Raw genomic sequence first — 20,940 nt, 5'->3', positions numbered from 1 at the left:
ATTCATCGACACCTGTGAACTGATGCCAAGGAGACGGTCAGTGTGGTGAGGAGACATGCTAATGTCAGTCGTGACATCATGCTGTGAGGAGCGGTAGAGCATCAGGTCCTCTCTGGAACCCTGCTGGCCCAGTGAAATGAGTCTGCATGTCTTCCCTCCCCTGGGACTGTGACTCAGATATTCAACCGGATGAGGCGTTTCCACGCGGAGCGTTTACGGTCCATTCAGGTCAACTTATCTTTTTCCCCCAAGGGAATGTGTGTGGGAATCAGTTTTGAACTTCTCCACAGATGTGCTGGATTTCAAGGGTCAGCTGTCAGCCAACTTCCGGCAGCAGAGGAAACAACGGCTGTATGACTGAGACACTGAGTCACCATTTGTGCCCGGTCCTGAGGGGGTGACACACCCTGCCCTGGGTGTAAATGCCAGGGTGCGCCACCGGATCATCTGTGTACCAGCGCCGCCAACTCCTTTATCCTTCTAACATGATGCTGTAATCACCGCATTTCAGTCATAATGTGTGCGCAATGTTATTCACTGGATTGTCTTTTCACCTGTCTGAATTGAACTGAAATACATTTTATGAAAAATTGATCCAAAAACATACTTACGTCAGACTTTGAAGTCCTGAGATTCATTTTGAAGTTGACAAAGAAATATGTGAGCCATCGCTTCGACTGAATCTAAGCTTAGTGTTAGGTTGGAGAAAATATCTAAACGGTTTAAAGTGTTGGAATATTAATTGTAGAATCTACTTCCAAAATCACATCTTAGGGGGAAAAAAAAACATAATTTTCCTTCAAATATGAGACAGATCATAAAACATTTGGAGTAAAAGCAACAAAACAAATGCAGTAAAGTTGCCCATAACTTACACATCACTTTGCCTTCATTGCCACTGCACCACTCAATAAAACACGTCACTGAGTATCAACATCTCAGCAGTTCTGATGAGTTTTAAACCATCTCAACTCGACGTGTCCCTCCGACCTTAAAGCAGCAACGTTTAACACATTTGAGAAGTCGTTTTGCTAAAGTAGGAACCCATCTTTCGACACCTTAGGCCTCTCTGTAGCCACAACAGAGATTATATCAGTCAGTGCTGCTGCCATTAATGGAGATAACGGCCACACGGGAGAGGATGAAGTCCAGCACCGTCAGAGAGAGAGAAAGAGAGGAGCAGAGCGGGGGGCCCGGCCCGCGGCAGGCCGCATTGTCATTTTCAGGAAGGCGACCGCGCTAATGGTGTTGTAGTTGGCTTTAGGCGGATTACGAGCCAGCGAGGGCAAAGGAGCGCGGGCCAGAAACAGAAACGCAACCAGCTCAAACACAACCTGTTGTCCAAGTCACGGCTGAGCGTGAGGTCTTAATCTGGACGGCGGGGCGTGTGGGCCCGGCGCGTCTGATTGGACCAAACGCCGGTCAATCTGAAACAGAGAGCAAATAGGACGAGAGGAGAAAATGTGAAACTGTGATTCAAGATGTGAAGAGACGTCTCACGGTTTGAGATCCTCCAACATTAGCCAAAAGATACAAAACACACATTAAAAAGACATGGAGCTCTGGTTAAGGTACTGCTAAGTGTTTACATTAAATCAGGGGCGTCCAAACTTATAGTGACATCAGCCAAAATGATCAATTAATAAATACTCGCAGGATAAAAAAAAAACAAACAAACAAAAAAAAAAAAACGGAACAAATAAAATAAAAAACACAAGAAGTTTTAAATTAGAATCGCCCTGCTCAACAAAAAAATAACCATTAAATATTTAATTTAGAAATAGAAAATAGTCTAGTTTTTTTAAACAAATGTGTAAATTACAGAAGAGGATTAGAGCCGCTGGAAAAAAGAAATCAGACTTTATCTCAGAGTTCTGAGATAAAAGTTTCCATCTTCATCAGCCACCTGCGCTGGTTCTGAATGTCATGAAGCATATATGTCCAAGAACACATAAAACAACAAACAACTGCGGATCAGTGAAATCTGTTTGCTGTTAGTATCTGAAGGGACTAAACTGACTGCTGGAGTGAAATCACGTCACTCAGACTGACTCAGTCTTTCAAAACAATCTCTGGAGACGGAGAATAACGTAACAAACCGACCAAAAAGCCAAACTGTAAGATGCTCTACAGTGTTTAGACGGCAAATGATCGCAGAATGATCAATTCTGAAAAGGTGAGGGTCGTCGGCTTCTCTCAGAAATCGTGAAATCTGTTCCGGGGAAGTTAAACTAATGAAGTCCATCTGCTTATTGGAACCTTCAGTTTCCTTTCCAACGTTCTCCGACCATCAACGAATGCTGCAGAGTATCCCTTACTCAGTTCCTGACAGCTGTGATAAGAGCCATGTGTGTCTCGAAAACGTCGACGTTCATCCAAAGAGCTTTCTGGAAATTTTCATTCAAGGTAAAAAAATATCAATTCAAATCTTTAATGTAGAGCAACCTTTGATACATAACAAACTATACATTACCTCAAACTACAAACTTATGACTTTCTTTGTATCACTGTTATAATTTTTATGTTTTATTTATATAAAGGTAATACAAATGAACTTTTTTAATGCTTGCTGCTTCTGGAAGTAATATAGAAAAGTATTATTTTAATTTCTAAACTTGCCCCTCTGGTAGGAATAAAGGAATTTGAATCAAAATGTTCCTTAGCATGTATAACTCAACGATAAAACTGTTTTGGCTTTTTTCTCTACACCTCAAACTATTATCTGTCAGTCTTGTGGTTCAAAGGCCTTTGGAGTAAAAATAGGCTATGAAGTAAAAGATGATCCAGCATGACCTTCTCATCCAGCTGATACTGCAGTATACAGTATGTGCTAAGCTAAGCTAAGCTAAGGCTGCCACTATTTTTTTTTGTACACCATATGTACCTCACACATGTGTAATATAGAATTTATATAAAAACTACTCAAATGAATAGCAATGATTTGACTCCAAGGATAAAGATTCAATCACCACACCATGCTGGTTGCTTGAACTGGCTCCACTAGCTGTGTTAGCAGTTAGCAATTATTTGACCACCTGAGGCGACTCACAGACTGAGTACAATTCATTTAATGTTCATTACTTTAGGATCAGAAAGTAATGAAGCATGGAGAAAAGAGCATCAATTATTAAGTCACGGTGAATGTAACTTACACCGTTCTGTCCACTGTAGACTTCACAACTCTCATTCCAATAAATGTTGCATACGAAATCCTGGGTGCATCATAGGTGACCCATGTGCTTTATAAATAATTCATTTTCAAGTTTATTTCAATATATTTTATTTACTTGGTGCCATTGTATTTTAAAAAAAATGTCACTTCAGGGCTGATAACAGAACAAATATGATTTATAAATCAATCAATTCAATCACTGAGACTGTTCCAAATGCATTGACATACATCCCACTTCAATCCCAGTTATAATATAGTGTCTAACCAGATTAGATGTTTTACAAAATTACTTTGATTTTTTTATGTTTCTAATAGAATAAAATCGATGTTCTGTAAAAATCTCAAAGTGAGAGGTGATTTTATACAGCAGCAGACACATCAGTATGTACACTGTAAAAAGCATCAACCTTGTTTGTTTAAATATAAACAATACTGAAACAAAAAAGTGGTTCAGATATGCCAACATACGCAAGGGACAATAACAACACGATCAGCTATTGAAGAAACGGTGGATTCCATTATTATTAAAATACTAAAATAAACTGTCACAATAAAATAGATAACGTAAGCTCATTTTAAAGACGGTTCTCAAATGACTTCAACCTTTATCCATCAAGCCAGCACAATTTTTAATATCTAATTTTGATGCCTTTATGATTTGAATGGCTGCGTCCGAGGGGCGGCTAAGCTAGCTGAATTAGCCGAGTCAAGAAGCATCAGGTGTGTTGTGCTAAGAGACTAAGATTCCACATTTGAAAAGCGGTTACACAGACAGAGTTTATAGCTTTCTCACAGAATTTTTTATTTTATTATTATTGCTTTTATTTTTGTATGACTAGAAAACAATGGATTGAATCCAGCTGAGTGTAGCTACTAGCCACCGGCTAACATCCTACCAACAAAACATTATATCTTGATGCTGCGGTGAATAACGGAGATAAAACCTGAAGTATGTATGAAAGTAAGGCTGTTGTAAATAAATATTTTAATAACTAGTTTATTTTAGTTTAAGATTAATTGAGTGATCGGATAAAAAATAAATAAATAAATAAAATACTGGTAAATCACACCAGTGTCACTATTGCATGTCAACATCCGTCCAATTTTTCACATTTAACCTTCCCTAATAGTTACTTTTCTGTATTTTACGAAATTAACCTGTAACATTAACAGCTCACTTTCTAAGTTAACCTGAAGAAAAGTTATACAAGAATCGGAAGTTATATTCAATTTAATAATACAGACGCAGGCTCACAAATACACTAATAAAAAATGTCTGTACTCCAGCTTTTAGTTTCTGTATTCATCTTCAGTCAGTTTAATAGATGAACTCTCACCTTGCCCAGACATTTATAGCTTTTGTGTTCATGTTAGCTACGGGATTTGAAACTCATCTACCAGCCACGATGATTTCCGCCACCCGTTTGTTGAGACCGAGATGATATATAATTTTATTGTTTACACTGTAACCATCAACTACTCAGTTGCCCGCCATGTTGAGTCTATCTACTCACCTGTATAAATGCTCCTGCAGCTCTCTTCCCGCCGTTCGCTCTGAAACCAGCAGCTCTCGGAGGAGAAAGGCTGCCGTACTCCAGGCATTGTTAGTCATTTTAAGGATGCTTATTGGTCCCCCCAAAACGACGAAAATCATAAATCAATAAAATCCCCACGGGCAGAATTTGAAAACTGGACGTCATGCTGCTAACACCTAGCTTTCGTCAATGACTCATAGGCGGAAGTGAGAGCTCCGTGCAACGCAAATATTGTCCGGCCGGAACACGGTGCATTAAAAAAAATGACTTAACGAAGCTTCGAGGCAAATAAATTTTCCTCGAGGATTTTTATTAATCGAGGTACTCTTGAGGAATCGTTTCAGCCCTTCATGAAAGTAGTGAAGACTACAATCATGCAAGCACACAGGTACAATAACGTAAAGGGTCAGATTACATAAAGTTTGATTAAGAAATGTTAAATTATGTTTTAGAAAAAATAACTCAAAAATTTAACTTCTCCTCCAAAACAAACTTTTTCAGAAAATAGTACATGAAAATATATTGACCAAAATAAACTATGTGACAAATGTTCTGAACTCTAAGACAATTAAAAATATTCCTGGTGATTTTCGCTATGATTTTCGCACCTGTATGCCTTCACTCATGCGGTTTTTGCCTGTGTGTGTGTGTGTGTGTGAGTGTGTGTCTGCGTACTGTAACTGAACGCCAAAGCCATTCGCACAGCACACACGGACTCGGCCAGCTTTTGTCTTACAGCTGCGTATTTCAGGGACTTAAAAAGAGGGCTTGGAAGAGTTCAAGCAGTTGTTCAGTGTGTGGTTTATTATTTTTATTATTATTATTATTATTATTATTATTATTATTATTATTATTATTATTATTATTATTATTATGTTTGACAAAGGCTTCAGGAGCTCCGCGAACCTGTGCGGCCGCTCCAGATTCCACTGGAGGAAAGAAAGAGGAGCCGTGCTTCCTGTTTTCCTCTCCAAGCGGCACTTCCTAAAGCGATCTTCGGGGCGGCACAATGCGGCGCGGGTGTGATGCAGCTTTCAACAGGCCTGTTACCAGGGATTATCCCAGCGTTGTTTCATAGCACAATCTGGGACCCCAATAATGTGGTTTTTTTTTTGTTGTTTTTTTTTTTGTTTGTTTGTTTTTGTTTGGTTTTTTTTTTAAATCAGAGCAATAAGTCAGAACTTTGCTCCCTGAAGGTTTCGTAAATGTCACCGTGAAATTTCTGCGAATCTGTCCCTGGCCTCTGTCCAGCTAGTGCAGGTGAGCTCCATGAAGCGGCGCAGCTGCCACTCGCAAACTCGCATTCAGACACGCACCGGCATGTATGGCCCTCATGGATAGATTGGTTGTGATGGTGGGGAGTGAGGGGGTGACCAAGGGTTGCTGTGAAACCAAGCCCAACACTCCGGCACAGTGGACACACTCTGAGGCCCCACAGAGGCAGTAGCATTTTCTTTGACAAGCAAAAATAAAGGTGATTTTTAGAAGGCATGTGTGTTTGACTGAAGAATACTTTCAAATATCTTTCCTTGTTCGTATCATTTCCCCTTTCAGAGTGTTGCAAATGGACGGCTTTCATAAAATACACTCATAAGAATTGAAATTGCTCATAATGAAAACCCGTTCTGTTCGCTAGCAAAGGCATAATTTCACATAATGTGTAAATATATCAAATGCCTTTGAAATGTTGAATGTGAAATATTGAATTGAATGGGTTCCTCAAATGACAGCAACATCACGTCACATCCACATACTTTAACCACAGTATTTAAAGAGATAGGTGTTCATAAAACTGGTCAAATCTCAACAATAAAGTGTAGTGCAAAACAGATTTTGTGCCACACATAATGTTTTACATTCATGGGTAAAAGTGTTTGCTGTGTCTCCAACAATGACATTGGGAAGTCACTGAGGGGTCTTTGTAGTTCTCAGTGTTTGATGACTTTGTGTTGGTCCTTTGAAACAAGGAGCTGGAGAAAACCCATCTGAACTTTCAAACTCCACACAGAAAAAAACCCAGGATTTGAACCCAGGAACCTTCTTGCTGAAAGGCAACATTGCTGCCAACCGTACCAACATGCAGCATTTACGTTATTTGCTGAAGATTTAGGATTCTGTTCTATTTGAATCGTCCGTTCAGAGATTCTGACCAAACCATAAGTGTGATCTTCTGCCGGCAGTAATATCTAATATCTAATGGACACGACAATGTGTTTTATTACAAAATACAATGCAGAGATTACTGAAAGATGATTTGATTTCATTGGGTTTGCAATTTTGATACAAAACATCCGAATGTGTGGATTGATTGGTAACATACGACATAAACTGCAAAAGTACAAAACATTAACAGGTTTCCTTTGCGTTTTGCACACCGTCAGAATTTTTTGGCCCTGATAAAAACCATGAGTTTGCAGGTTTGTTGTGTGTTTAGTGTCAGGTCTCTCTCAGAGGAATCAGAGTCAATGTCCAAACCAGACCCCTCATTTCCTGCCTTACCAGTTTCCTTTGCTTTAAAATGATTATGGTAGATTTTTTTTGGTACTTCTGTAGCTGAATAAATTGCTCTGTTTCTTTTAATAAAACTCATCTGGGAGTTTAATCAGTTACATTTTGACACAGTTTGACTCGGAGTACCTTTAACACCACACTCCCGTCTCATGGAGGTTCCATGGGGAGCTCAGTATCCGGGTCACCTGCCCGGTCAGTCACCCAATCTGCTGGATCTCAGAGGACCTGCTGCACCACCACCGCGCCGCACCGGACCTCTCTCATTTGGACCCCGCAGGGGGTCTTTGTACTCAGCAGGCATGGCAGCGGGGGACAGCGCAGGACGGGCATGTCTCCATCTGGGCCGGGGGGCGTCTTTATCAGAACCACCTGCCACCGTATCTCAGACATCTCTTTTTTGTTTTCCCCTCCTGAGGAAGAGGAGGAATTACCTTGAGGTGTTTTTCTGCTGACCCGCACGCCACGGCTGAGTGCCGGCTGTGAGAGAGCGAGAAAAACATCGGAGTGCTTTTCCCCTCCTGTGCGTAGATCCTCTGACATTCACGCCTTGCAGGCTCTTCAGGCAATCTCTTTGGAATCAGGATTCGTTTTTTAAGGTTTTGTAAAGCTGGAAATTAAGAATTAAAAGTTCAATAGTTAGGGAAAGAAATGAAAGTGTGTCGTTTCTGTTCTTCAGACACAGACGCTTCACCGTGTAAGAGCAGCTTACCTCAATGAAAACCAATCAAAAGCCCGGTTAGCTCCTACCGATTTATTTTCAGAGAACATCTTGAATTAAAAGGATCGAGTTTGACTTCGTTGAACGCAGCATAGTAACATAAATTCACAGCAAAACGAGCAAAGGAAGAACGGTGGTGAGGTATGTTGGCGTGTTCAAATGAGTGTGTAGAAGTGTGAACTTGTTTTTATACCCACCCTTCTCACATCCTATAGCATCATCCAATAAATTACTATTCATGTCAACATGGTTGTAGCCTTCTTTGGTAGCACTTTATTTGACGGGTTGTGAGTAAGACTGTCACAACATCTGTCATAAGAGTAAGTCTTCATGAATATTTATGACTGTTGTCATAAAGTGTCATTCGGTTCATCATGATACTATTAATACAAGGTTGACATTATTCAAAATGTCTGTTATGACAACTTGACATTAATGTCAAGTTTATGGCGGCGTCATGACAGTCTTATTCACAACCCGTCAAATAAGGTGTTACCCATTCTTTCTTGATTAGTATTTTATATATCCATGTCTACAACTGGTACAATGCATTCATTCATGTATTCATGCCATTATGAACAAGCATCAATCATTTTTAACATGTTGAAATTATTTATAAATCAATATACCATAATGCAGTGACAACATCATTAAACAACAACAGTAACACTGATAATAGCACTAAAGACGTTAATTATTTCTCATATTGGTATGTAGTGATGGCCATCTTCTTAAACTACTTTTTTTTTCCCCACCAGGGGGTCCTTTTTGTGGGCTCTGGTGTCCCTTTTTTCATAGTAGGCTGACAGGAAAGGGGGAATGAAGGGGGGGAGGGCATGCGGCAAGGTGCCGTCGGGTCCGGGAATTGAACCCGCGACGGCCGCGTCAAGGACTGAGGGCCTCCAAACGTGGGGCGCGCTAACCCCTACGCCACCGGAGCACGCCCCCTTAAACTACATTTTAAACTGTTTTGTGTTTGGACAGTGATTGATTTCCATGTGTAAATATTGTGTCTGGAAACCTGCTAACACTGCAAATGCCACGAAGAAGCACACACTCCTACCTATGAGAGAGAGACTAATTAACCCAACAGAGGCAGCCAGAGAGAGTAGCAAGAACATGCAGAAAGAAAGAGCCCAGGCAGGGATTTGAACCCTGCACCACCGCAAACTCCTCTATTTCTATTGCATATTAATTAAACTAATACCATTAACACTTCAAACGTTTTACTGGCAAACTCAGTCATTTAGTCTTTATTGATTGCAGTGCTTTGATGGGATTCAGTCGGATCGGAAGGCGTCTGGTCGTATAAATTCCCATTTGGTTTAAGGCGGAAAAGGGAAGTGTGCCTCCTCCGAGTCGGGAAAGTGGAGGAGTTTAAGTATCTCGGGACGAATGAGAGAAAAATGGAGTTCGGGGTGGAGATGTGGATTGGTTCTGCGCCTACAGTGATGCAGGCGTTGTGCCTTACTTTCTCATAACTTCTAACTAGCATGCTGGATTGTGATTGAGTCACACGCTAACCAATGGTGTCCCTTTCATGTCTTGGGCTTGGATTTGATCAAAGTCCTTTTGGCTTCTGTTTATCCAACTGCCTTTTTGAAAAGTGAGGCAGGCTCTCAATTGAATTAAGATTTGGGAAGTTTATTGGCTACAGGTCCACACTTTTCACAGACCATGTGTGCCCCTCTTTATCACTTCCTGACTTGAGATGACTTAATGTTGGAAAATGCTCAGTTCACCACCACATCGTGCCTGTATTTTCGGTAAAAATTTGGTGGGGGAAAGATATTTTGATCCCGCTCTTTATGTGTGGCTGTGTTCGGAAGCAGAAGTGGAAGCAACGCTAGAGTTAGAAGCCACCTCACACATGGACTGCATTACAGCGCTTCACTGAAGGGACGGCCAGTGCAGAAACGCTGTAGAGATTAACTATTCTTTCTGTCTGTCTGTGTCTGACTAGCTAGATACGTAGCTAGATTTTTAGCTAGACAGCTAGAATGGAGAGCAAGGGTATGATATTTATAGCGCAGATTGATGCTACAGATAGCTAGCTATCTGTTTGAAGATGGATTTCCATCTAGAAATCGTTAGCTACCTAGCTAAATCTTGCTAGCTAAATCTTGCTAGCTAAATCTTGCTAGCTAACTAAATCTTGCATCTAGCTAAAACAGCAGGTAGCCAGCTGCTGTTTTTTTCTTTACTGTGTATGTTTTTCCTTTCCTTGACATCTGTATCATAACTCTAGCAATCCTACAATAGTTTCAAGATGTTTTCTTTTTTTTTTTAAGGAGGACAGAAGGAGGGCAGGTGTAAAATGGCAGAAAGTCTGAGATGCTCCTCTTCAATTTGAACCCCTGTGATTTAGAGTCCCAACTCACATGCTGGCACATTGCAACACCTCGGCAAAGTGTGTATCTGCCTACTGTCTGCAGTAATTTACTGACCGAACCTCAAGCACAAGAGAGGATTAAACACAAGAGGGCAATAGTTTACCAAGAATCCCCAATCAAAGTGTGTGATATAAGCTTGCACTCCTTATAAAAACCAGATGCATGCAGCGCAGAAATTAAACCATAAGTCTGTTTCTCTCTCTGTCTTTTTTTTTTTAAACCTGGTCTTCTTCTCGGTCGTCTTAGCATTCGGCTCGGTTCACCGGAGAGCGACTTCTGGGCCTTTGAAAATGTGTGAGATGTGTTCAGGTTTCTTGACGGGTACCTTGCATCCAAAAAGTGTTCTTTCTCAAACTGAGCCCAAAACCGTCATCTCTGTCAGAGGATCTCATTAAAACACCCGCGGCCTGGATCTTCAGTTCTTTTGCTTTTATGGCAGGCCAGGCACACTGAACCATCAATCAGTCAACGGAGCTTTTTGCTTGTTTTGTTTCTAATTGAAGACGCCACCATAAAAGGCTTAGGGGCTCCCACTCATGCCTAACCATACTTTTCCTGTTAGGGCCCTGATTGATAGCTGCGGTTTATATAAAAAAGAAAAAAAAAAGAAAACTGGACCTGCTATGCATTAGTTTCTGATTCCAAAGACCCAGAAGTAAATTTGGGGTAAAGATGTGTGGGAGCAGCTGGATGATTCCTAACATTAGTGGAACGAGACATAACAGACAGATAATGTGAATAATTATCGAAAATAATGTCCAGATAGATGGAGCCAGGCCCAATTCTGAAATCATCCTTTGTTATATCGCGCTGCTCATTATTTGGAGTCATGCGTGGAAAACAGGTGTTTCTAATAGTTTGGTCGCTGTCTCTGCCACTCCCCCCCTTCGTTCTCTGATGCTGGCTCAGATATGATATTTCATGGTTGAGGCCACGCTCGTGATGGGAAGTGACGGGAGAGAGCTGTTCAGGAGACATCCGTGTAATGGATGCTGATTGGCTGCGGCTAAAATCACGGGGCTTGTGCCTGTGCAACAAGAGGGGAGCCGCAGAGCTCGGTCATTTTTTTCTCTCTGTCTCTTCCATGGAGCTTTAAATGATTGCAAGGGGATTTCGCTGTGTTTAAAAACAGGTGCCATATTTATATGCTTTGAGCAGAACAGCAGTGCAGCTGATTGTCTGGTTTTTTTATTATTATTATTTGCTTGATAAACGGAACCATCAGGGCTCGGGGGTTCCTTTCCTTCAGTTTGGTTTATGACAGAAACCCTGGCTGCTGACCATCGCAGATGGCTGCGTTTTATAGGCAGAGCATGTTTTCTTGTTTGATTGAGTCATTTCATAAGTTTTATGCAATGGCAGATCTTCATCAGAAATAGCAAGGCCCACAGTCTGCTTCTCTTGTTTTTTGGGCCTTTGTTCATCTATGGCAGCTGCTGCTTAGCTTACTTCATAAAACTCAATTGACCAAAATTAAGATCGGAACCAATGTGAATTAGCATAGAGTGCAACAGAGTTGAGTTAGATGCGAGCATTTTTATGTTCGTTTCTCCGTTCAAGAAGATACATAACCTTTTTATTTTTCTGTCTGATTTCAAAGGGGCAGTATTTTGTGTTTTCCAGACACACAGTACCTTTTTATAGCATAACCAAGATACTCTGTTGCCTTCAGTTTTTATAAAAATGCTACATATATCAAATATAACTTAAAATAAATATTACTTCCTGACTTAGCGCCTTGAAATTTGGGCCCCTGTCTCTTTAAGAAGCTCCCGTTCTTTCTGAAATTCCGCCTTCAGGAAGTCATCCCAACATGGCTCCTCTGTTAACCCTTTAACAACATTTTTATCAGCGTTATACTGAGAAGTAGCTCCTGTAGTGAACTCAGCAGATGCTCAGTTCTAGGTGTTTGCTAATTCCTGATGGCTAGTCTGAAGGAGCTGAGTCACAGTGGAGGGCTGTTCTGTGACACAAAAGCTCAATAGGGTAGAGGAGGAGCTGCGTCTCAAAGGCGGAGCTAGGTCCACCCAGGGGTTTTGCACAGATGAATAGTTGCCACGGGGATGGAAGGATTTCTCAAACATGCATGAAAGAATCAAAGTATGTTTTTGATGCGGGAATAACGTAACGTGATGTAAAGCTCAAAAGAGCCGACTTTACACAATGCTGCCCCTTTAAATGAAAACATTCAGCGAACAAACAAGAAACAAATCCGATCTTCATACATGAAATAAACGTTTATTTGAGTTTTTTTCATGTGCTTGGCACTTGTATTTACAACTACTCCAAAAAAAAAAAAAAAAAGGAAAAAAAAAGATTAACTTTGCTAATTCCCGTTTGCACACATTTTAATAACAGATAGGTGAAATTGCTATACTGGTCAACTCTTAAATACACATCTTAGTACACACCACAACATACTTTACTCTCTTATTATAGTATTGCTTATTATTCAACATTTCACACAACAACTTTTTAAGCTTATAATATTGATTGCATTTGCCATCTTTTTTCTTATATATATATATATATATATATATATATATATTTAATACCGTGAAGAAGTGTTTGTCTCCTGGAAGAGTTCTTCTATTTTTTATTTTTTTTTTTGTCACACTTAAACGTGTCTTATTTTAACTCGGAGTTTTATATGAAACTTCAGTTAGCCAAGATGAAAAGAACTATCCAAACCAACATGAGAAAATCCTTGACCTCTAAAACTAGCAGCTGGTTGAGGCCACCCTGGTGGAAACTGTCGAACAGCAACAGAAGATGGTAAAATGGTAAACGACCTGCACTTGTTAGCACTTTATCAAGCCAGAGGACTCCAAAGCGCTGTACGCTACAATCGGTCATTCACTCATTCATAGCTACAACATAGCTAACCAACATCTGCCCTGGATGTGGACCGACAAGGAAGTCTGAAATTTAATCTGACCACCAAATGTAATCTGACTGGGTGAAGCATCTTGTCTAAAGACATAACAGCAAAGTCTGAGACAGACTGAGTGAGGGTCTGAACCAGCAACCCATTGGCTACATGGGCAACCCCAACATGCTGATCCACTGCTGCCCAAGATTACGGGACAACGAGTCCTTTACATCGCTGTCGAAGAGTTCTGGTTGACCTCACAGACTGGTTCTATTCAGCCACCTTGAGGAGTTTTCAAACACGAGGAACCAGTGAAAGGTCAAACCAAAGCATGTTCGTTAGATTTAAGCCCAGACTTTGTCCAAACTGCTCCAAAACCTTTTCAATACAGTAAGTTTGGAGCTTTGGGATTTTGTCTTGCTGCATATTCCAAATGCCCTACACCCTAAAGGTCACAAACTAATCTATGAATACAAATTGGAATTGCGAAAATAAATTTGCTTAATGGAAACACTGCAATTTTGAAAAAAAAAAAAAAATAATAATAATTCATGACTTTTGATAAATTTTTGCTGTAGGATAAGGTTGTTTTTTGGCCATATAAAAATGAATGCATTTTGAAAAAGACTCCAATGGAAACACTTTGTTTCTATCACTAGTCACACCAGTTTGCATACATCAGCAACATATTTATTTTTAGGAACTGGCCACCTTGGACAATGCATAGCTTTCTCCAGCAAAGCCAGGTGTGCATCACAAAGTTCTGGTTCTGGTGCATTGCAAAGCTCATCAAAAGTTTGTCATTTGAAAGAGTTGGATCCATCGCTCTCCCAGAAAACTGTACACTGCAAATTCCCAAAAAAGGGAAATGGTAACACCACAATTGGGAAATTGGAAATTGCGACTTTTTGTCATTATCAGAGCATTAGAAAGGTTTTGCACTTGCTTGTAATGGAAACGCAGCCAATGGCTGAGTCAGTATCCGCAACAGGACTGATGACCTTCAGTCTGGTTTACTGGAGTCCAAAGGCTTGTTAAGCCTGTCCAGACTGATGGATGTCAATAATTCTGTTTCTTAGAGTAGGAGACTATGTGTATCTTTCTCAGATCTTTGGCATGCTTCATGTTGTTAGACAGGTTTTGTTCAAGGCTCCAAACTCTAGTTTGTTTGTCTAGAAAGTCCGGTTCATTTGGGGAGATGTGAACGCGCAATCGGACCGGTTGCAAACCCCTAACAAACAGAGGTCTCTGTTCGGTTGAAGTGAACGCTGGTGCAGTTTGAACGCGTACGTAGATGTAAGCGAACCGGAAACCGCTCCAAAAGCAGGAAGCGGGTTGTAGCGCAGGGCATTCTGGGTAACCAAAACAAATGCTTGTGTCTAGCTCTAGAAGGAGAAATGGCTCGTGGTTTTTCACCGAAGATGTGAAAGAAATCCTACAACCACTAAAATGTGATGCTACTTACATTCTGTGAAGGTCAAAGTTGTGCTTGGTGTCTTCTTTAGAAGTTTTTGTGTCGTTTCCTTCATTAATTCTTTGAGCAGCGCCCCCACAGGCGAGGAGGGGAACAAGTTTTTCAAAGGGTCTGGATCATTTGACAGAATGCAAACTGCTGAGAATGCAACAAATGGAACCGAGTCTACCGGACTGTCAGGTGTGGAAACACCCAAAGTCATTTTATGATTCTAATGTTTGTATTTACTCAGGTTATCTTTGTCTGACATGATCTGAAACGTTTAGGAGTGATAAAATAATTTAAAAGGAAAATGCAAGAAAAAATCTGCAAGGAGGCAAATCCTTTTCCACTATATGCATATATATTATATATATATATATATATATAATTATATATATATATATATATATATATATATATATATATATATATATATATATATATATGCATATATATTATATATATATATATATATAATTATATATAATCACATAAATCCCGGAAACATTGTGAGGAGTTCTAGCTTTTGCTGAAAACAGGTGGGTGAAGTTGTCTGGTTGGAGTCCTGTTCTCACATTTTACTGTACAGCGAAAAGAACCGGCTCTGTTTTCCTCCGTCAGCAGCCTCCGCCGCGTCCAGGTCCTCCACCTCCAGCAGTGAACCGCTCACTGGCGCTGTCCAGTTGTCCCTTTCATTCTGTCCAAAACCTCCGAGCTCCACAGAGAGCCGTCAACTCTTTGACGTCCCTCAACCGAAACGGCACAAGCGCTGCTAGAAGTGAAAAAAAAAAAAAAAAAACCTTCTGGATGACACTGGAGCTGTTTCTATTATTGCACCGTGACACGTGGACTTCCTTCTCTACTCCATTTCCACTTCTCCAAATTTGCCTTCAAACAGTAAGAACATTGAGCTGCTGTCAAGATCACTATAAAATAATTAAATAGAAGTTTGTACCTGCTTTTGTGTTTATTGCGTTTGGAGTGGTAGGCGTGTTTCTGAAACGTGAACGCTGTTGGTTTAAACCAACACTCACCAACTGCAGTTTTTTTTTTTTCTCCTTCCCTTTTTTCACCTGAAATCGTTTCAGCGACGTGGAGAAGGTCGAGGTCGCGGTTTTCACACCATGTGCATGGACATCTGGGAGGATGAGCCGTACTGACGTCCGTCGCAGGAGCTGCCGCCCTGCTGGCCGCCCGCCGCGTTGCCGATCATGTGCATCGTGTCCATGCCGCCGTTGGGCAGGTACTGGCGCTCGGCAAAGGCGCCGGCGGGGGCCGAGGAGCAGAGCAGCCCCCCCTGGGGCTTCTCCGGGCTGGCGGCCAGGCGAGGCGAGGCGGGGAAGTTGTATCCGTACAGGTTATAGGGGTTGTGGAGGGAGAAGGCGTTGTAAGATCCCTGCTGCACGTGGTGGTGGCCGCCGCCGAACATGTGGGCGGAGGACGGAGACGACCCTGACGAAGAGGACGAGGCGGAACCGGAGCTTCCGCCGGCCTGCATCACGTACTGAAGCTGGGAGGCCGGGAACGAGCCCAGCTGTCCGCCGTAGGCATCCATCTTGCTGCCGGCAGCACCGCCGCCGCCTCCACCGCTCCCGCCGCCGGCCAGGGAGCCGTGGGCGCCGCCCTGCATGCCCGCGGCGATCAGGGAGGAAGTCCTCTGTGGCAGGAAGGATTCCGACGGCTGGGCGGACGCCACGGCTCCCCCCGCCGCCTGGAGGCGGCCGTAGGAGCCGTCAGCCAGGCCGCCGTAGCCCTGCAGAGCCGCCATGTTGCTGCGGGCGCAGGCGGGGTACTCCGAGAGGCCCAGGTTGCAGAGCTGGCTCTCTCTGCAGCCGACGTTGAACGTATTGGGGGCCAGGTGGAAGGCGGGAGGGGAGCAGGAGGGGGACAGGAGGTGGGCCGCGCCGGACGGTGAAGGTGTTCCCGTGCTGGAGGTGGTGGGAGACGTCCCAGTGCTTCCACCTGGAAAACAAAACACAGATTCAGGGTTTCCCCCAGTGAAATAAGCCTGTCGAGCCACACGGCTTTACAGGCTAAGCATTGTTTATTAACTTTAGCATTTTTTAAGTATTGCCTTTTTTTTAAGACTTTATAATTGGTGTTTAGGCATTAATGTTCCAGTCCTCCAGTAACGCATAACTATCAAGTGATAATTTCAAATTTCCTGTCACCTTTAAACATTTTTTAACTCATAAACATGGTGGCTGGCTAGATGGATGACTTCCCTAGCGACCCAAGCACTGGGCTTTGAAAGTTTTCTAGGGGAAACCCTGCAGATTTATTCCACGGTATTCAAGAGGGATTTGAGGAGAAGTTAGCATGAAGGTCCAGTTAGACGGTCAATGTCAGTAAAAATGGTTTGTACACCATGAACAAATAATAAATAAAAATATCCATCTTAAAATCCAAGGTGAAGAAAAATCATTAACTGGTTCTGCTCTGTATCCACCAGAACCAGAACCAAACATGGAGAAGTGGCATTCAGCTTCTATGCACCACAAATCTGGAACAAACGTACAAGAAACTGCAAAACACTAAAGTCACAGTTTTTATTCTCCATATTCATCAGCAGGTTGCTAATCTAAATTAACTCCTATCAGAACTGGAGGCACAAAAAAATAAGAATAAAACATTCCGATCAGGACATCCCTGGTTCAAAGGGATTGTTAGCAGGGAGTAACTTGTCCAGGTTGGACACCTGCACTGGATCAGATGATACAAAACTCTGGCTCTCCCTCCGGCCAGTTAAATACACACACCACTCTAATTCTTTCTCCTTTTTTTAAACTCTCTCAAGCTGTCCGTGACACCACATCGCGCGCGGGACCGTAAAACACTTGGCTGGTCAACATGGCCGCTCTGCACACACACACACACGCACACGCACACACACACACATAAGACGCACATAAAGCTCAACGTTGTTGAAGCAGACGATAACCACAAGTCAGCCCTCTCGGAGTGAAACAATAGCTGTGGGATATCAATCACATACTTTTCGATTAATGAGACTCTGGCAGCAGTTCCCGCTGCTGCTGCTGCTGTCGGAGAAATTCAGCTTGAAACCAGAACGAGGAGGAGAGCCACGGCTAAATGGTCCAGGACTTGCTTGGCCCGGGATTCTCGTGATTTTGCACCATATGCCTTCGATAATACGGCCAGCGCCGCTCGGCCAAGAGAGAACCATAGCGTGGTGATGTCATGTTTTCCCCCGGTTAGCGGGATTCAAGGTGCTTCAAGGAGGCGCGAGGAGGATGTGAAAGCAGCGCGTGCGCACACAGATACGGCCCTTTATGCCAAAAATCAAAAGTAAAAGAAAAACGGGGTCCGTAAAAAGATTAATTAAATCTTAATTACTGCAGAGGAGTTTTAGGATGACAAACACATGTCAGCATCACGTCATACTGACCTCTGGTGGAAATTTACACAGAAAGGAGAAAAAAGAAAGCTATTCCACAGCGGAGAGGTCTCTGAAATGAGCCATTACTAAAGCCTGGCTTCGGGCGACACCGGAGGGGGAGAGAGAGCGCAGTACTGACGGTGACTCCGAGCGGTCCAGAGCCAGCAGGGTAATGGTTTCGTACCGGAGGCCTGAGCGCAATGTGAAAAGTTCAGCAGACGCGGCGGACCCGCCAGAAAAGTGGCGCATGGCCAAGCTCAAGTGAAGGACAGGCATGGCTGATGCAGTGTGCGGTGATACACGAGAGCAGGGGTGGAAAAATGCAGGGAAAAGTTCACGTCTGGATGGCGACGCACCTCGTGCTTCACACGCTGCTCTGTAACCCAAACGGATCACAAAAATCAAGCAGTTGTGTAGAAATAGATGAAATACACGCATAAGGTAAAGTAAAGCTGATTTTTACTTCATGTTACAGTCGTAACCTTCAGTGTATTGTGTTGAAATGCTGTGATAGGCCAACAAAGTAGGCTATTTATTTAAAAAAAATTAAAAATTGTTTTTCAACTTTTTCATTTTCATTTTTATTTTTTTACTAATAAAAGTTTGGAAATTATGCATTTGTGACTTCAGCCAAACAAGGTCTAGTCACCATAAGAAATTCTGCTGGGTGATAAATTGTCCTGGAAGTTATCGCCATATCAAAACCATCTTCAGGTAATATATTGGAAACGGCATAATAATGCCAGGACACACTCTCAAAGATCAATAAACTTTAAATTCTAATGAACATTTAAACATTGGACCTGGAAGACATTTTAAATATCCATAATAAATAAACAAAATAACAGAAATAGCAAATAAAATGAATTATGATGGCTCTGTAAACCAAATTGTCCTTTAAAAAAAGCGACCAGTCGACTGAAGGTTCTTGTCATCCAGTTTTTGGTAGAAAGAGAAAAACGATAAATCGTGCAATTGAAAATGATTGAGCTTGTTTTAATTTATCACGCGATTAATTGATTAATTGATTTATTGTTTATTGCGACAGGAATAGGTGGAAGGGAATCAAAGACTAGCGATGTGACTAATTAGGTGACTTCTGAAGGCAGAAATCTGCGCGGAGCAGCAGTTCTGTTAAGTTTGTCAAAATCTTACCAAGTATTTTTTACTCTAGCTTCTAGTGCAAACATCTTAGTTCACTTGAAATCCCAGGATGGCAAGCTTTAAGAAAGCAAAATTCAGTTTTACGGCTTGTTCAAAATTGTAGAATTTCTCCAGCTCGTTCTCTGCGTCAAATATTTTGTTTGTTGGCCAGTTTGAGGGAAACACAAATATAATGACTCACAGTGAAATGAGTTACCTCATGGATTTCTGACCTTCACAATAAATTAAATTTACTCTGTTAGAGATGCCAGCGTGCTCCCATCTGGTTCTCTGGAGCAGATGAAATCCCACCAAGAGGTTCGCCAACAAAATTAAAAGCTGACTGACTGGATTTAGCTGACAGATTATTTTCCAGAGGATTTTCTCTCGGAAAGAGAACGTAGATTAGCGTACCTTGCTGCTTCTGCATGTTGGTGAAATCCTCAAACGTGAGGGTCCTCACAGGAGGTCTCCAGAAAGCGTACGTCTCCATGATGGCCTCCAGGCCGGTTCTGAAACAGAGAGAGAGAGAAAGAGAGACGCTTCCAGTCAGACGTATGAAACTACAAAAACGTGACGTCAAGTGGCGACGTGCTGGGATTCGGTTCAACGTTTCACTGCTTTGTGAGTCTTTTACTTTGTTTCTACCTTTATAGGTGTCTGTCTTCCTTCCTGGTGAGTTTTTTTGTGCCTGTGTTCTTTCAAAATAAAAGGTTTTTGATGAGATCTCATTGGTATTTCTCACTTTCAGCAAAGTTACTCTAGTGCTTTGACGTCCTGATGTCATAAAGGAAAAGTTTGACACTTCTGAAGTGAGGTCCTGTGAGAAGGATGCAGCCATATTCAATAAATGTGAAACACTGAACACTTTCAATCAAGGCTGAAGTCCCGCCTGTTCGCCTCTGGTGCAAAATAACTGGAACATTGGTCATTACATATCTGGTTATAATTATTCATGATGATTTTGATGATGGCATTGGACAGGATTTAATGTCTTCTGTTTTGTAATTGTCAACTGTTACACATGTTTTTCATGAAGGTTACATTTCTGTGTTAACAAATGTTATTCTTTTATTTGTTTGGTGTAAATATTCTGTCATTTTTTTCATTAACCGCAACTGTGGAAAAATCATCAGAATTAACAGGAAGGCTTTCAAGCTTTTGTCTGTGTGTAGTTAATTTATAAAATGTGCTTCACTTAGTGATAAAGTTCCTGAAATAAATGGACTTTTCACTAGTATTCTAATTTAATCAATGTGTTGGTAAGGTTTCCTCCAGAAAACCTGCTAACCCCGGTGGTTGGGCGCTGCAGTCAGTCATCCGGCCGCCTGTCGTGTTTTTGAGTTTAAAAATGTTTAAAGTTGACAGGAAATTTGAAAATATCACTTGATAATCATGTCTTATTGAAAGATTGGAAGAAGACTTCTGACTTCTGCTCAGTTTAAATCCCATTATTTTATTTATAACTAATGAAAACACTGTGCAGCAGGGGAAATGTCAACATAACCACATCACAGCTATTGAGAAATAGCGACTCCGGTCCAAAAGAATGCGCCACTAATTGCAAATGTTCAAAATGTGCGTTTGTATTCATTTGAGCATTAAAAGACAGACTTTTTACAAGAATAAAAACTGCACAACAGCAGATATGTGCAAATGCTAGAAGAAGTGTTATTTAAAAGGAGTAAAAACTTTGCAATAACTGCACAAACAGTTGTCAGTAACTCTGTGAATACAGAG

The 20,940-nt window shown here is 41.6% G+C and overlaps 1 protein-coding gene across 1 annotated transcript in view; it reads right to left on the bottom strand.

Moving 5' to 3' along the window:
• Positions 1–15,133: 15,133 nt before the first annotated feature.
• tbx15 (T-box transcription factor 15) overlaps positions 15,134–20,940 on the bottom strand; it is a 48,946-nt gene continuing 43,139 nt past the window's right edge. The window contains exons 7-8 of the mRNA XM_044131739.1: positions 19,615–19,712; positions 15,134–16,619 (exon numbers count right to left, since the gene is read on the bottom strand). Of these exons, the coding sequence (XP_043987674.1) occupies positions 15,775–16,619; positions 19,615–19,712 (943 nt within the window). The 3' untranslated portion in view covers positions 15,134–15,774. The remainder of the gene's footprint in view (positions 16,620–19,614; positions 19,713–20,940) is intronic.

The sequence above is a fragment of the Gambusia affinis genome, linkage group LG11 (genome assembly GCF_019740435.1).
Source record: "Gambusia affinis linkage group LG11, SWU_Gaff_1.0, whole genome shotgun sequence".
In the NCBI taxonomy this organism is placed as follows: Eukaryota; Metazoa; Chordata; class Actinopteri; order Cyprinodontiformes; family Poeciliidae; genus Gambusia; species Gambusia affinis.
Note: the sequence above shows the minus strand (reverse complement) of the source record. Positions and strands in the feature narration are given on the sequence as shown.